This window comes from Pelmatolapia mariae, linkage group LG20 (assembly GCF_036321145.2).
Source record: "Pelmatolapia mariae isolate MD_Pm_ZW linkage group LG20, Pm_UMD_F_2, whole genome shotgun sequence".
Classification (NCBI taxonomy): domain Eukaryota; kingdom Metazoa; phylum Chordata; class Actinopteri; order Cichliformes; family Cichlidae; genus Pelmatolapia; species Pelmatolapia mariae.
The window spans coordinates 5,646,610-5,664,237 of NC_086244.1; the positions used below are offsets into that span (position 1 = coordinate 5,646,610).

At 42.1% G+C, this 17,628-nt stretch overlaps 1 protein-coding gene across 1 annotated transcript in view; it reads left to right on the forward strand.

Moving 5' to 3' along the window:
• Window positions 1-2,246: 2,246 nt before the first annotated feature.
• Window positions 2,247-17,628, forward strand: part of LOC134618878 (XK-related protein 7-like) — a 105,581-nt gene continuing 90,199 nt past the window's right edge. The window contains exon 1 of the mRNA XM_063464478.1: window positions 2,247-2,845. Within this exon, the coding sequence (XP_063320548.1) occupies window positions 2,247-2,845 (599 nt within the window). The remainder of the gene's footprint in view (window positions 2,846-17,628) is intronic.

Sequence of the window (17,628 nt, forward strand, 5' to 3'; positions counted from 1 at the left end):
CATCAGCAGGTCGGCCGTGTCTGTGTATAGGGCTTTGGAGTTGACGTCACGCCGCAGTGCATTGTGGGATCGCGGCGCCATGTCAGAAGGCCACAAATCAAAACAAACACACTGTGTTGGAAGCAGGACTGCCAGAACCACGCTTAAAATCAACGCAAAAGACAAAGGGCTGTATCGCGACCGACTGCGCCCAGACGCCAAGAAACAGTACATGGAAAAAATAGCGTGCATCGGTAATGTGGACCCGTATGAAAAAAGGCAGTGGAGCGGAAACCCAGACGGCCTACCGCCGTTGTCCTATCCCGATATCGTCGCGTACCTTGTCTGTGGAGTCAGCGCATACACGACGAATCATTTTCGGAATTATAAATTCCTGGAGGCGCACATCTAATTCACAAACGGTTGGGTACAAGATTTGGCCGTTTTAAGCCTCCACGTTGTGAGTACGTTGACCATATGACCAAGATACAGCCAGAGGTTGCCAGCTGTGCGTTGCCATGTAAATAGTTTGCATTTCATGTCTATGTACTTGCTTAGTACATGTCAACAGATCTTGAATAAAAAAAATAAACATACTTTTCTTTTCTGTTTCATATTTCATATGCTGGTTTGCCTGCAATAATGCCAAATAATACGCTACTCCGTCAACATGACGTGGTTCTGCAGCATCACACATTAGGATGTTTTATCTAATTATCTATGACCTCAGTGCATTCAAAATAACACTAAAAGCCTATTAAGAGAGATATGAATTTATTTAGAACTCACCGGAAAGAAAATGCCGCGAGCAAACCAACAAAAAATTGGGGATGGCAGAGAACTCGATATCCGCTCGTCTGACCGCTGCAATCCAAGCCTGACGTCTTCGTTTAGTATCGGATACATGAGATCCCTCCCGTTGCCTCCAGGAGGGGAAACGATGAAAAGAGAGCCAATTTTCCAGCTTCTTGCCTTCCTTATCGTGTGATCTAACGTTGCAACACAGCACGTACGAACCATAGCTGACGCTTCCGTGTGCTTTCCTTGGCCTACTGTCATGGCGGGAGGGGGCGTGGCCCCGCTCCCGTGACATCACGCTCCAAAGCCCTATGCACTGAGTTGTTGCGAGCCAAACAGGTGCATCTTTTATATACAGTCTATGGTTCTTCTATGTTGACAGCAACTAGTAATTACAGCCTAATTACCATATTACAGATTAGATGTAACACATGCAATGAAGGCATTGAAACCAACCTTGGCTATTTCCTTCAGTCCACCATGCTTCTGTGTTTTTATATATAATAGCAACAACCCTTGTACCAAAATCAAGTTTTCTGTTTTGCTCTTCTATTTATTCCAACAGCCAGCAAATGCACAATTAGTTACACTGTTACCTTATTTTAAAGCAATCAAAAACAGGTCTTGCTATTGTCTGTCATATTGTCATTACACGTGTGTCACTGTGTCCCTCATACAAATAAAAATCATCATCCAGACTGTGGCTTGTTACTCTGAGAGGATAAAACGAGCCTGTGAAACTGCTGCTGAGTGTATGCAGAGAAGAACCCAGACAAAAATTATTTAAAAAACTGAGGGTAACCCTTTAACCTTTCCGTCCCAGACTGTGCCAAGACTGTAGTTTTACTTAAGAGCTCCTAAACATCTGTCTGAATGTGAAGCAGCTTCCTCTGCTCTGCTTTCTCTCGACGATAAACCCAAATGATGTCAGTCGAACTGCTGCCGTAAAGACCGCTGAGTGCAAAGCCACCCAGTGTCTTAATGATCAAGGGGTCGTGGTTTTTGAGTGAAAGCACAGGACATTTAACATTTACTGCCTGAAGGCAGACTGAATGTGCATAAAAACGCTGAGTCCTTCACTGACAGTAGCCAGCTAAGTCGTTAACTCATATGGTGCATGCAAAATTACCTTAATGTGAGTGTAACATGTGCGCTGGTGCTGCGGAGGTAGGGCAGATTCGATAATAGGTTTAAAAGCACAACCCCGCAGGTCGTAATTATTTGCGGGACTGTCTGCCTGCACGCTGGATGTCCCGAAAACATCGCGCTGGTGTCACGGTGTTAAAAGCGCTCTTAGTAATGATGCCTCGCAATTAATTGGCTGATGATGAGGCTAGTTATGATGTAATCTCTCACACTCTCTCCTGCAAACAGCCAGCCCCCTCCCTTCTCCCTCTCCCTCGCTTTCTCTCACTCTCTCTCCCGTTTCCCCACCTCTTTCTCTGTCTTTCTCTCCTATCCTAACCAACATGGCCGCTAAGTCGGATGGAGCAGCGGTGTCTGTGGAAGATGACAACACGCCCAGGAGCCTCTCGGAGCCGGGGAACCCCGCCGCCCGGCCCCGCTGCACCGCCGCCGGCGGGAAGCCCTACACCCTGCTGGACTGCTGCTGGGTGCTCTGCGCCCTGCTCGTCTTTTTCTCCGACGGCGCGACCGACCTGTGGCTGGCTGCCGACTACTACCTGAGAGGCGAAAACTGGTGGTTCGGCTTGACGCTCGTCTTTGTCGTGGTGCCCTCGGCTGTCGTGCAGGTGCTGAGTTTCAGGTGGTTCGTGTACGACTACGCGGAGCTGAGCGGCGGGGAAGGAGGAGCAGCGAGCTGCAGCGGGAGAGGAGCAGAGGCAGGCGGAGCAGCCGCGGCGGGAGACGGCACTCTAAGCACCAAGGACAGCGACCAGCGCGGCGGGAGCGCGGTGGCAGTGAACGCCGCGAATGTTACACCGGTGTACGCGTCCTCTGCCCCGCCAGCGACGGCGGGGAGAGTCGGGACCCCCCGGAGGTGCTGCACCGTCTGTATGTGGGTCTTTCAGACCGTGCTTCACGTCCTGCACCTGGGGCAAGTGTGGAGGTAGGACCGCTGGAGTGGCGTGGGGAGCGAGAGGGGCGTGCTTGCGTGCATGTGCGCGCGCGTGTGTGTGTGCAAAGCGCACTTCTGTGTGCGTAATATGTGCGCTGGCAATGCGTTCTCAACGCTATCCTGCACGGAGATCTCCATGTGTGTGCCAGAAAGTGTGTCTGTGTGTTTAGGCTCTCGATGTGTGTGCGCGCGCGTCATCGCATGTGCATGTGTCCGAAATGTTCCCTCTCTCTTCCATGTGCAGAAATAAACGAAGACAGCGCGACTCCTTCCTCCAAAGCTGCCGTGTAGTATCCACGTTCACGCACAACTTTAAACAGTCGTAAAAATGCGAAGAGCTCCCCTGAACTGAACCTTTTGGTCCACCTGCCACTCCAGTCCCGCCTGTGACAGCAGCTGCACGGCTGCATACAGCTCCAACATGTAGTTTCTGCCCCACGATGCCTCCGTCTGTCATGGTCCTGATATGTTGACAGGAACATTATCAAGACGCTGTGGTTTAGACCTCGCTGCTGCTCTCCTCTGGCTGCTTGTCATGTTAGTGATTTCCACACTGGATCTTTTTCTCCCTTCTTTTACAAGCAGAGTAGTTTGGGATGGTTAAAATGTATGGGCTGAATCTTTAAACGAACATTCCCACAACACATTTCAAACTGATTTCCTTTCCTGTTACATTAACTCTGTTAGACTTTACCCATCATGCACCGAAAGTCCATTTATGTTGAAAAATCTGGTTAACCAGTCAAAAGAAGTTTGAAAGTAAAAGTGAAAGATGAAACATAGATATTATACCAGAAAGAAGTCTAAAAAGATGAATGTTCAGCAACCTCACATCCAGCCTTGTTGTAGAATTTATATATTTTAAACACAACATTTGATTGACTGTGTAGCTTCTCAGTCATCCAGCCCATGGTAGTCTTAGGAGCTTTGGAGCATTAATAGTGGGCACAGCATCCACCAGGGTTTAAATACCTGGGAGTCTGCACGTTATTAGTTTTAGAACTGAAGAAGCCTCTTGGATCAGAGGTTAAACACCTTCACCAAACCGAAAGAAGTCGAGTTGCCTTCTTTGTAAACTCCTTTTTTCGACCAATCAGACAGCTACAGTTTTTTTCACTGTGGCTACACAGACTAGTTTTACAAAGCAGCATTTTTTAAACTATAAAAAAAATATTTATAAATGTTCATATATCTGTATGTAAATCAAGTATCTTATGGGGTTGGGTCTCTTTGAGTGTTGGATGGTGAGCTTATTCGCACGTGCCGTTGGACAGTCAAAACCTGAAACATGGAGTCACACTGCCTCACAGGACGCTCCGGGTTACAGTCTGATGGTTGGCTGAGGAGTCTGCAGATGTGCTGAGAAAGAAGAGGTGTCTTTTCACTTTTAACTAAATTTAGAAGTGAAGGTGTGTCTTTTCACTGACCTGAAAAGACGTCTTTTCACCTCTCGCTCTTCAAATCTCGACGTACTCGAGACATCTGACAAAGTCGTCTTTTCAAGAAGTTTTTGCTGGGTGCAAAAGGGTTGACTCGAATATGGAAGTTTCACATAACCTAAATCTCTAGAAATGAAAGACTTTTTTTTATTAGACAACATGAAGCACTGTGTATATAATACATCAGACTCACACATGAAGTTGTGTGTTCATTTCAAATGTGAAAAAACATTATGAAACAAGTTTTTGTGAACGCTGCCAGAGTCACAATGAAATATCTCAAATGAGCTTTTAAATAAATAAAATAAATTCTAATTACAACATAAGACATTTAGATGTTTACAAATTTATGTATGGTGACAATTACAAAGTGCTGTAATTAAGTAACCCAGTTGTATTACCACATATTTATCAAGTCAGGCAAAGTACACACGGGACCAATTTTGCAATGGAGACAAAGTACAATAAATAAAAACAGTGACAAACAGATGAAAATACAAAAAACAATAAGAATTACAAATAAATGTGTAGAGAAAAGTCTGAAAAAGACATAAAAGACATTTTCCTTCTTTACTGTTTTACAGCTAATCATAAAACATCACAGGTTAAACTCTGGACTCTTCAAATCTCTAAGCTGGTGATAACTGGACTAAAGCACCTTCCTGTAGCTCTGCCACAACCAGCTCAACCATTACCAGTTAGTAGAGTAGAAGGAACTTTTTTACTAGAACATTTTAATTCAGTTCAATTGGATTCAATTCGATTACACTCACGTAATCGCAGTCACCTCCAGGCACTGCATATTGTAAGGTAAGGTATTGTAAGGTCCCTGGGCAAGATACTGAACCCAGGTTCCTTTAGATGCGATCGCTGAAGTGTGGATGTGTGTGGCTGTTGTGAAAAAGCACTTGTGTGAATGAGACATGCTGCTGAAAGTACTCTGAGTGCTCAAGTAGAGTAGAAAAGCAGTAGATAAGCTCCAGTCCATTTACTGTGTGTCTCATTTGAGGTGCATGTCTCTCAAACAGCTTTTTAAATATAGCATAATCCTTTACTCAATGCAGCACACCACAAAACACAAAAGTATCTAAGTATAAAATACAGGAGCCAAAGAAATCTCCCTGAAGTCAGTTCTTTTTTAGTGATCAGACCACCAGGGCATCTGCTCCACCACCAAATCCATATGGCTCTGAAGCTCTACGGTGCCTCCTGCAGGTAGTGCGCCCACAGGAGGGAGAGCCCATGTTGCTTTTTTGGGCTGTGCCCGGCTGGACCCCACGTGCTAAGCCCCGGCTACCAGGCACTCTCCCTCAAACACCTCCCCCAGGTGTGCCTACCTTGGTAACCTTCTCCTGGTACTTTGGTCCCTTTGTAATTTTACTCATCATAGAGGTTTCTGAATTGCTCTCTTTCTGTTTTTTTTTTAAATATATGTTTCCACTGTCAGACCAACAGACCCAGAGCTATGTGAGCATGCAGCACAATTATTCTCAGTGCTTTGAGGGTCCGTCTGAGCAGTAAGCCCGTATCAGTGTACAACTCTCAGCTCGACGTCAACACAAAAACACGAAGCCAGCACCATTATCACAAGTTAATTGTTTACCATGTTGATTCTTAAGAAGGAAGTGCACTAAACTGGCAAAGTGAAACAAAAATCCTGCAGAAATTGCCTTGAAATACCAGCAGTCCTAACCCGCATGCTTCCCTCATAATTACTGCAGCCATTAGAGACGCCAGTCACACTAGGAAGTAATTATGGGTCATAATAACCCGCTTAACCGGTTACCAGTGGGATCTTTTTTTTTTTAATAGTAGAACCTCTTTACCGACTGCAGAGCAACTCGTATCATCTGTTCCAAGAGCAGTAAGTAACGCTGGCCAGATAAATCAAGGCGAAAAAAAAGGAGAGACTGAAGGGAAAGCAAAGACCTGAGGGTGAAGCAAGTTACAGTCAAAACACCAGCTGGATCGAGACATGACTGAGATGATAGAAAAAATATCCTGAAGTCAGACCCAAGACTTGAATAGTGTAGTAAAAAAACCCAAAAAACATTTGTCTGTAACAAAGAAGGATTTAAAAGAAGCGCACAAACACTCGCTGCATTGTTCTACAGAAAAGCGTCTCAGTTGTGCAACAATGAAAAATGATATTTTCCAGCAACAATAAGGCTCAATTCAACAAAGCAATTTTTTGCTTGTTCTTGTTGCATAATTTATTTCAGCTTTCAGGAAAACAAACTGAAATTTGTACATGACGAGCGGCCTGTGCCTTTGATTTACTCCCATATAACAAAAATCTGACACTTTGAAGAACCGGACCAGTCTTATTCAAAGACACATTTTATTGTGACTGCATAATTTCCAAAAAGATCGAAAATAGCTGCTTAGATTTTCACTGAGCAGAAAGGTCCGCTAACTCAGACGGGCCGACTGAATCATCCTTTAGGCGAGGGCGCGGGGCGGCAGCTCGCCTCCGAACCTCCGTAGACAAACACGGAAAAACACGAGATTAAATGAAGATTCACAGAACATCAACTAATTCAGGGGAAAAAAAGAGCATGCGGGAATTCATATGAGTATAATTACATGCAGACTCCGTAATGAACCGCATTAATGAACAACAATAAGATGCTGAGAGCTGGAGAATGAGAATGAGTTGGTTTTAATGGGGTAGTTGCTGCCGGGAGAGTCGGGCTGGGCTCAGTGTCGATGACTCGACTCTGACTGCAGGTTTACGTTTGAGAAGCTGAGATTTCTTCAGCTAAGGCAGAAGTGAATTCAAGATGTTTTCCCTCCAGTGTGATTATTAGAATTTGATTATTGCAGTATGAAACCTAACGTACGCCTGCGAAATGCATTTTGATAGAATGAAAGTCAACATCGCAGGCATTCTGGGGGAAAACTGATGAAATTACACAGGCAGGCTGAAGTTTGGCTTTGGCAGCAGATAATAGGCCGCAAGTAACATTCACTGTCCAAATAACACACAGGAGCTCGCAGGTATTTGGGACATTTACACCAGTTTGGCTTTTCACTGCTCATTATGATTTCCTTCACTGCAGAAATGCAACTTTTATCTCTTTCTGTGAAAATGAAAGATTAAAAAACACTCAGGTGAAAAATATTTGTTTATTGTTTTCATAGTCAGTGGTCAGATTTGAACGGATCGTGATATCGTTGTGATATTATTGTAGCAGTCTCGGAAAAAAAGATGTTAGAGTAAGTTTGTTTGGATGGTTGAATGTGAGAAGTGTCTGACATCCTGTTAGCTACACTCATAACCTTGATGACAGTCTGTACATTTTCCCATTTTAGACCACTTATACAAATCTCTGGAAAGGCAAGTTACTGAGTTTGCAGCACACTGGAACAGCATTACCAGTTTAAGGGAGGAATCAGTAGGTACCTGCATGATTATGTGGCACATATATGATTGATGACACCAAAGGGTGTGTCCACATGCACATATATATTTTCTGGCTGCTCTCTTTAGGGCTTGCCACAGTGGACCATCTCATGCTATCCCAGCATCCTCTTCCCTGTGATCTTCCTCTTTTCCTCCTGCCAGGGAGCTCCATATTCAGCATCCTTTTCCCAATATATCATCCATCTCTCCTCTGCATGTGTCCAAACCATCTCCGTTTGATTATTGGTTTTCTAACTCTGTCTCCGTACTCTGTTACATAATCATCTGTAATCTTCTCTATCTTCATCACTCTGAATGAAAATCTTAACACTGTCAGTCCTGAATGCTGTCTTTTTTTAAGCACCACCTTCTGTGAACCGTACGTCACAGCGAGCCTTGTTACCACCCTTCCTCTTTTTTCCAGTCCACACCTCCACCTCTCCAGGCTCTCCTGTTCTTGGTCCCTACTCTCACTACACATCACAATGACAGCATATAAGGATAAAGATAACAGTGTCCTGTTAAAGGCTAAACAAACTAGTGGTTGAGAAACTGTCAGATAAAAATGGTGTGTTTATATATTATTACATGACTACTACGAGCACTTTTTTTTGGGGGGGGATGTTCAGTATCTGCCCCAAAGTCCCTTTGCCTGCAGGAGCTGCAAATCGAACATCCGACATCCCAATTAGTGGAAAACCTGCTCCATGTCTCGAGGAAAAGCTGCCCTAACAATCACAGCCATCCAACAGTTCATCATTATCTTGGTACCAAAGCTTTTCTCAGTCCCTGCTGCGTAAATTAGATTTAGTAAAGTTGACAGACGGTCAGAAGTATCAAATGCATCACTAATCTCTATTTAACCCTCAACACTCTGAGGTGTGCTTCTGTGTATAGTTTTAAATTCTGCCTGTTGATAGCGAGCGCCATATGGACTCTTTGTACAAGTCGGTTTAATTTCCTCAAACTGCCCTTTAATGAAATTTCTGTGAGAAGTTATGAGCAAACATCTACCTGGTTCTTAGGATTTTATTTTATAAAGCCCAATCAAAGATCAATCCCCAGCTTTGCTGACCTTTATCTTTACTGGTATCATTTTGTGTTTAACTGTCAGTCATTAGAAGATGAATCCATCTAAATGTGTGTAAACACTGATAGAAAAACAGAAGCCAGTTTTAGACATCTTCCTGAATCACCCTGATCTCACTGTACAGATGTTTGCAGCAGCACAGTGAAAGCAGAGGCTTTTATTGACCTAAAACACGAGGTGTAGGTCAGGCTGTCATTTACCCGTGGTGTTCAACAACTGTGTGGGGGAAAATCCTTCTTAAGAGATACAGACCGCTATTGACAGCTACAAGTGCCGGACCAGAACCCACAATGCCTTTCAGTAAAAAGACACGTCAGGTTTGGAATCAAGGTTGACTCACCTTTTCTAAAGTGGAGACTTGGCTGTTTATCTTTTTTCCCTCATCTACATTTAAAATCCAGATGAAAGCAGCAAGGTCACATTTCTTTATCTGGGGGTTTGTTAGAACTCCAGGGGATTTCCTACTGAAGCTGGAAAGACGTGAAACACTTTTGCAACAATTTACTCGGATTTTGTTTGTTTATGTTTGGAGTTGATCATGAACACTACGAGAGGACTGAAACAGTCATCTTCCTGATAACTGCAGTCAGTGGTACTTACTGCTAAAACCTAACATCGGACTCCTTTTGGTATATTTCACAATGCCTGAAGACTGATGAAAAAGTAGCTGCCTGTCCCTCAGAGGGCTGTGTGGCAGGCAGCATGCAGACGGCATAAACTCAAAATGCAGCTTCATTGCCGTCCAAAAACCCCACACACGGGAATGAGACCAGGAAAACTAAATACTAGGAATCATGGATTCAAGGAACACAGAGCAGGGGAGCACACAGCAAAGTGGGATCACATGGCAAAGAGAGATGCTGACAATAAATACACAAGGCAGTGAGGCCAGGAAAACAGGTGGGAAACACACAGAGTACAAATCAGGGGTAATGAGACAAGTCAAGTTAAACTCAATACAGGACACGGGCGACCAGAACTACAAAAAGAAAACAGGAAGTAACTTACAAAAGATCACCTAAAACAGAGACAGAGAGTTAACGGGAGACACAGGGAAGGCCGGGATACGCTGAAGCTCCTGGAATCAAAATAGGGAACGAAGAGAAACAAGACTGCAGGAAGGTGAAACTAAAACTAAGAACAATTGAGAAACATAGAGAAAGTAACAAGAGAGTACCAGCAAGGAAACAAAGTCCAAATACTATAAACAATAACACAACCAAAAATAAAGATTCAACAACAAATAGATGTAGAAAGTCCAAAAATCAAGATGCAGGGCTGAAAACCCCAAACACCCCTTAGGGTATATTTAAGCTTTTATATAACAGAAGTGAATGAGCTATAAAACAAACACATTCACAGTTGCTGTGAAGATGAAAATTAGCTCCAGATGTTTTTAAACAAGTTAAACAGATCGACTCACTCGTGCAGCCTGCCCCAAGTGGCCATTGAAGAAAGTGCAGTTATTGACACTTTCAGCCCCAGAGGTTGCTCATTTATATTCAGTTATGGGCTATATTGTGTCACATGTGTCTGTTGTACAGTTGTACATGTCTGTTGATGTCTTGTTGCTCGTGCACTGTAGGAACCCAGTGTCATTATGAGTTTTTATGCATATTAGGAGATGTTTCTAACGTCTCCTGATTGAATTTAGCTGGACAGCTGCAGATGACAGATATATGAATATGTGATGAGTGTTATTTGCTGTTTGTTCATATGCAGTTTGCTTGTTGAATGTCTGAGGTCCTAAATGTTTTGTCCTCAAAGGGAATTTGTGATTTTCTTTCTGATCTTATGCACCTGTCATCAAGAAAAGTGCAGGACATATTTTAAGTGTTGACGGTTTCAAAAGGTACCATCAGACATGAAGAGCCTTGACATTTGTGGACAGACTGACGAAGCATCAGCTCTGGTCCAGCTTTGATTTCAGTAGTCAGCAAGCCTTGCAGTTTTTTAGGACGATCCAATCGGTTCCTGTCTGTGCCAGACCGGATCAATCAATCCTAGAGAGAAGTGACTGAATCAGTTCCAAATGGACACTCAGCTCAGGTGACTGCTGGCCACGGCTGGACGAACGCGGCTGATAATCAGCCCGAGTGACTAACTGGCAGCCGCAGTGTAGCTCAATACGCTGAATCATTCAAATCTGTGTGTGTGAGCGTTCGAGGAGGGGCTGCCTCACTGTTCATTCACAAATGAAGTGACTCACAGTGATTATTGCTCTTACTTTTCATTTTAATTTCAGGGTCTGTCACTCAGGGACTCCACATTGGTTGGAGAGGGTAACAAGAGAAGAAGAGTGTCAATAAAAGATGTTAGCAGGTCCAGCTGTCGGGTCTTTTGCTTTGTAATCTGTGGCCTTCTGTGTACTTGTGAAAAAATGAGTTGGCATTTTTCAGACCCCAAAGCTATTTGCCAGCCTTTCATTCACACAAGTGGAAGCAGATGAAGTGTTTCAGGCTTCGTGTCCTCCTATTTTTTAGTGTTTATCCTAACATCGCCTTATTTAACGAAGCCCTTCAACACCGATCAGCGATCTTTCCCAAACCTGAGCTGTTGCTGAGCCGAACGGTGGCGACCCTCCTAAAGAAGCGTGCGTTGGTGCAGAACTTTCTCTTCCAATCTTTGCTTTCACAGTTGTGAGTTTTGATTCGCAGCTGAGGCCCAGTGTTGTAATAATTCCTCCTACAAACTCAAATTCTAAGCAGGTTTTGATTTTGCTCTGTGTGCAGAGTACCGCAGTTCCCGGACAAAGCATCATAACAAGAGTCAGCATGTATAGAAAATCAGCCTGATTTTTAAATTGGCTTTAAATGGTCGTAGTCGTGCCACAGAAGAAAAGCCTCATTTCTTTTATAGCTCACAGCTAGAAATATTTAAATATTGCTGTGGGTGGTGGTGAGATCTCAGAAAAAGTTTAATCTTTAAAAATGTTTAAGTTCTTCAAAACACAGGGCTGATTTTCAGCTTTTAAGAACGGATCAGTGAGAGGCATGTGTTTGGTATGTATATATAGCTGTGTTATGAAATGAAATTTAAAATATTAGAGGTATAATCAGCTCTCTCTTGGACAGAAGTTTACTTCAGGAGCAAATCAAAGAGAGCGGAGTGACCCGGTCATCTGGTTGGTAGGAAACTAAGGATGGGAAGTGCTGGTGCTAGCCAGCCAGCAACAAATGAATGATAAAAACAGCCAGTATATCAATTGCAGATGGTGTTTTCTTTGATAAAAGGATAATAAAAATAAAAGAAATACTACAATGAATCACCATTAATAATTAGGAGGGCTGCCTTAATAAACTCTATGAGGAAAAAAAAAAAAATATACGACGTAAAAGATTTCATCTGATTCCTTTCTGGTCTGTGTTCTTCCTCCACACGCAATCTGTCTTGGCACAAATGCGTGGGAACCTACACTACTCATCTTTCCAAAAATGGGAGCTTTCGAGCTAAAACTGGTCCACTGTGGAGAATTTGTTTTTAACATAAACCCCTAAGGAATTAAGAGGAGCACAAACTGGGGCTGAAAGATGAGAGATGTTCACGGAGCTGATTGAACGTATGTTTTTTGTTCCAAATAAATAATATAATATAATGATTTAATTTAATATAATTTAATAACATTTCACTGCAGACAATGACGGCATTTCTGACATGTCATGAACAGGAGCTATTATGTAGGCGGGTTGCAAAGCAGCTTACAGAAGACGCTACAGGCATGGGCAGGACAGCTGAATGTTTAGGAGATGACCTATCAGCTGATGTGAGCTGGTTTTAAAATAAGCTGCTGTCAGATCTTGCAGTGGGATTGTGGTTGAGCTCGACTGCATGAAGTAATATTACGCACAAAAAAATAAATGAATGAATAACAATAATAATTTGTAGAACACGCATTTGCATGTTGTCCTCCTGTTTCTGTGTTTAACCACAGCCAAGAAGAACTTCATTTAAACTGGGATAAGAAGAATTTTTCTGACTTACTACCGTATGTTTTGACAGCATGTTCACACCAGTTTCGACTATAAAGAAAATATCCTTTATTTAACTTCAAGAAAACCTGAAGGTTCTCAGGATTCTCCGCATCTGCAAGTTTTTCAGGTTCAGTCTCAGTTTCTTTGTCTGATCTGTGATTTAAAGGAAGTTTTGAGGTCTCTTGCTATTCCTTGACCCAGTAAAAGAACATGACTTGAAGTGATAGCTCTTCTGTTGTTTGAAGCTTCTGATATGCTGATTGGATGGTAAACAAGAAATAGCAGCTGTTTCTTTCATTTCTGCTGAGACAGAGAGAGACGGGGCAATTTAAGACAATGTGCTGTCATGTAAATTTAAGCCTGTGTCGCCATAAATAACATATGGATTAGACAGCTGGAGCTCTGTTTTACTCTTTTAGCTTTCTACTCTGGTTTCCTGGGGGTTCCTCTGTAAAGTCATTTCCTCTGACAGTGCTGGAATTATTTTTATTTTTTCACAGCTTTTCTGCATTTTCTTTTGCCCTTAGGGCGTGATCCTGCAGCATCCAGCTGCCTGTAGGGAAAAGAACTAGAGAACCATGAAAGTCAGGCTGAAATGCAGCCAAACAGATGGACGTAATGATCAGAACCTGCACAGGAGTGTTTTAAGAAGTACGAACCACACATTTGAAAACACGATCTCGATCTCAGGTCTGTGGCTCAACTCAAGTGAATATTTCTCTACTGAAAATGTGTTTATATGTGTAGAAACCACAACCAATACAGCCTTCGTTCTCACAATACAATACAGTTGATTGTCCCTAGGATCAGAACAGAATTGGGGAAAAAGGCTTTTAAATACGCTGCCCCTGCTTCCTGGAATGATCTGCAGAAGGAACTGAGATTATCGGAATTGGTTACTTTGGGAGAGTTTAAGTCTGTTTTAAAGGAACGAGAGAGTGGCTCTTTTACTCAGTGTGATTGTTTTTAATGTACTCCTGGTTTGATCTGCTGTTGTATATTTTGCACATGTTGTTATGGGATATTGTATTTGTTTTGAACGTTGTATATTTATGTGGTATGCGTATTTTGACTTTTGTTGTCATGATGCCAGGTCTCTCTTGAAAATGAGATTTTTAATCTCAATGAGATTTTTTTACCTGGATAAATAAAGGACTAATAATAAAATAATAATAAAAAAATACGATCGAAACCCTCGAGGAAATGATCTTCCTGATTTTGCGGTTTGCCAAAGGTTTCTATGAAATTCACAGGCACTGTTTCTATAGGAAAATATCTGCATAAAATATGGTTTAGGTTAGCCGGTGAACCTTACTAACCTTAATGGAAGATCCTCCAGTGTGAGCTGCTGATTTCAGGACATCATTTAAATATGGGCTCCACTAAAAATCACGTCCTAAACAGTGTTGATCTAAAACACCTTAAGCCTCTAACACCCAGTGTATCATGTTAGATGCATGAGTAGGGCTGTTCGATATAACGAAATATATCGGATGACTATATAAAATAGCAATGTTTTTAATCATTTTGATGGTCACTGTCACTTTCTCTTATATTTAAAATAACCATGCTACAGACAGACAAGCGACTGCTTTTATGCGTTGTCGTTAGCAACCTGGCTCCGCCGTCCACTTGTTTTCCACATAAACCTTTCACAATAAAGCTGAAGAGCCTGTTGAGATTTTTCAAAAATAAAATGAATCACGTTAAATAGTATGCAGAATGTTTACTGATGAGAAGCAAAAAAGAGCCGTCAGGTGCTAAAAAATAAACCTTAGAAAACGCTTTTCCCCACAGCACGCCGTGTAATAAATACTGACAAAGAAAATGGCGGCCGTTTTAACTTATGTCTATGTGTAGCTACATGCATCAGTCAAAACACTCGACTCCAGGTACACGACGCCCAGCTGAAAGCACTTCATGCAAGTCGAGTTGGCCGAGATTCACAGAATTTACAGAAAATGTAACATTTTTGTGATATATATTGTTGTCGGGACGATAAATGTCTTATATCGGGATATGAGATTTTGGTCATATCACACAGCCCTGTGCATGAGTTTTTCAGACCTCGACATCATCAGTGTGGTTTTTCAGTGCTAACCCGCTTATATGTTTTTATTTGTTTAAGATAAACAAACTGTGAGGAAATAAACTGCAGAAAATATTGATACAGCAAAAACTGATACAAATTAAAACTCATATTTTATTTAATTGATCATACGTTTCAATAAACGACCAGTTTAAAAAAAAAACATTTGAATTTTCTGGCAATCATTTCATGGCTCGGAGTTTGCAGGATTAAAAAATTAGTAAGTTATCTCTAGAAAGATCTCTTCTTAGTAAAATATTTTGCTGCTTGTGTTTGTAATTCCAAAGCCACACTGTGATATCCAGTCTGACGGCGCACTTGCTGCTTAGTTTTCCTGTTTATATCATGTAAAAACGCAGATATCATAATCTGTTTTTCCCGTTTCTGCACAAACTTCGATACGAGGTATAAGTCATTAGGCTGTAGCAGTCTAGCCAGAAGACTTGATTGAAATGAGACACATCGTCCTGGGCTAACATGCACGGCAAACTGTGAGCTGATTGGCCAGGCTTTGCTGTTGATTGTGATGTGATAACCGCAGGCTGGGTTTTAAAAAAATGTTTGCATGCAGAAACTGGTTTCCTTCACGGTGGTCAGCAGCAGCTGAAGGAAGGCACCGAATTTCAAAACATGTCTCTTTAAGAATTTAGAGTCCCAGGACTATGAATGCGCGTAGGCTGATGTAAAATTTAATAGAGTTATTGATTATGAATAAAAATGTGCCTGGAGGGAAGTTTTGATGATCCACAGCCTTCTGCGTGCCTGTCTGTCCGTCTGTCTGTCTCCCTCTCAGTGCGTGTCTCTGACGGATGCTCTGTCTCTCTGTATGCTTTCCTGTCTGTCGGTCCGTCACACTGTGCTGAATAATTCACTACAGCCCTTGAGGGAGCTGCCAATCACATTTCCAGTGTCTGTGTATGTATGTGTCAAGAAATCTTGCATTTCCTGATAGATGCCCCTGTCACCCGATCCCCCTCTGTCACTTGCAGTCTTCCCTTTCTCTCTTCACGCTGTTTCTGCTTTAACTTTTAATTGTTCCCCTAAAATCCACACAGATGTGGGAAGAAGCTGGACGAGGGGTTGCATTTAAAGTTCACAAGATCTTACACATGTTTTTCACCCCTTCCTAATCGTCCTCCGAGTGTGTTTGCATATCTGGGACAGCACATGTAGTTAGCGCATGCTCTGTGAGCGTGTGCTGCGGTGATGCATGCCGTTACCGTGTGCCCTGCAGGTATGGATGCATGAAGAATGTGAAGAATATGTATGTATAATGAATTCCGACGTTAAATGAAAGCATGCTCACAAACACACTGTATACCATCTCTCATATAAATATATTTACACCACTAATTCTGCAACCAGCTAACGTCTCCTCACTTTCAAACCAAACCTGCACGCTCTTATTGACAGATTCTGACATCCCGGCAGTGGCGAGGAAATATCGAAGGAATTACAAACAGCAGCCTACATGCCGCACTTAATTTATTAGTTTTTTGGGCTTTTTCTGATGAACATTTGTGACATGCAACATGTTCATCTGTAACCCTGCAAAACCACAAGAAGCACTGAGCAGATGAAGGGAGATGCCACGTTAGGGTTGCAGAAGAAGCAGATGATGGATTTGTAGCTGAGGGAAATGATCGGTGAAAACAGCCAAAATGTTGAAAATCAATTTTAAACCAAGCAAACCCAGACTTGTGTCCAAAACACACTGAGAATTCAGGCTGGTTGTGTACCTTCTTCAATGAATAAAACCTCTGTTTTTGTCTATAATCTCAAGTTTAAAACATTGATGGAAACATTTAATTTGCAAGAATCAGACTGCACAGAAGTGCATGGATATACAGTGGATTTTTATTTCTTAGATGCTGAAAAATAACCGATTTTTATTTAGAAAAAACCCTTTTTAAATCTTAACTTTGTGTAGTCGTTAGTGTTGAAACATGCATAGTCGAGCTTGGTCTCTCCTAAAAAACGAGTATTTCAGTTTTAAACCAACCACTTGCTTTAAAACTGAAACAGCTGCACGTAAAATGTGCACCAGTGTCTCTACTAGTTGGAAACCTGGAGAAGGAAATGTTCAAACATGTATTAAATATTGTAAAGCGGTGTGTTTCATGACCTTTAATAACCCCAACAAATGATTTTTGTCCCTTAATCAAACCAGAAATTTCTCCCAAAATTCAGCCCAAGCTTTCAGCCAACAGCATGTTCATATCACCACAACGGGCCTGCTTCCTACTATACAAGTTGTTGGTCCTTTAGCCGAACACCACAAATTGAAGCCTCTATTTTCAGATTTTTGGTGATTATTCTCAAACCCAGAAGTGACAACATTTGGACAAAAGCATGGAATGCTAAATTAGCGGCTAATGGGAGGCAGCTTATTTAGCACACTGCATCCATAAACTCTACGAGTGCATCACACAGACACAGAGAGTTGCTAATTAGTGCTAAGTGAAATACAAATAAAATTGAACTCAGCAAAACTGGATCACATATTTCTTGGACAGGCTGTTAATTAACCACACAGCAAGCCATGTTTTGTCAGATAATTGCATATTATTGACCATAAGCACAATTAAGCGCTCCGGCTCAGTGACTGGAATTGGCTGAGGTGAGGCCTATGAGACAGATACCAGCTACAGAGCCTGTTTCAGCATTCCCCTGTCATTCAGAGCGGTCACGCCTTTAGCTTTAATAACTTTAAGCCTTAATGAAATTTGTGAGCTATGAATATGTTCCAGCTCCATACATCAGGTGTAGAAACTTAATT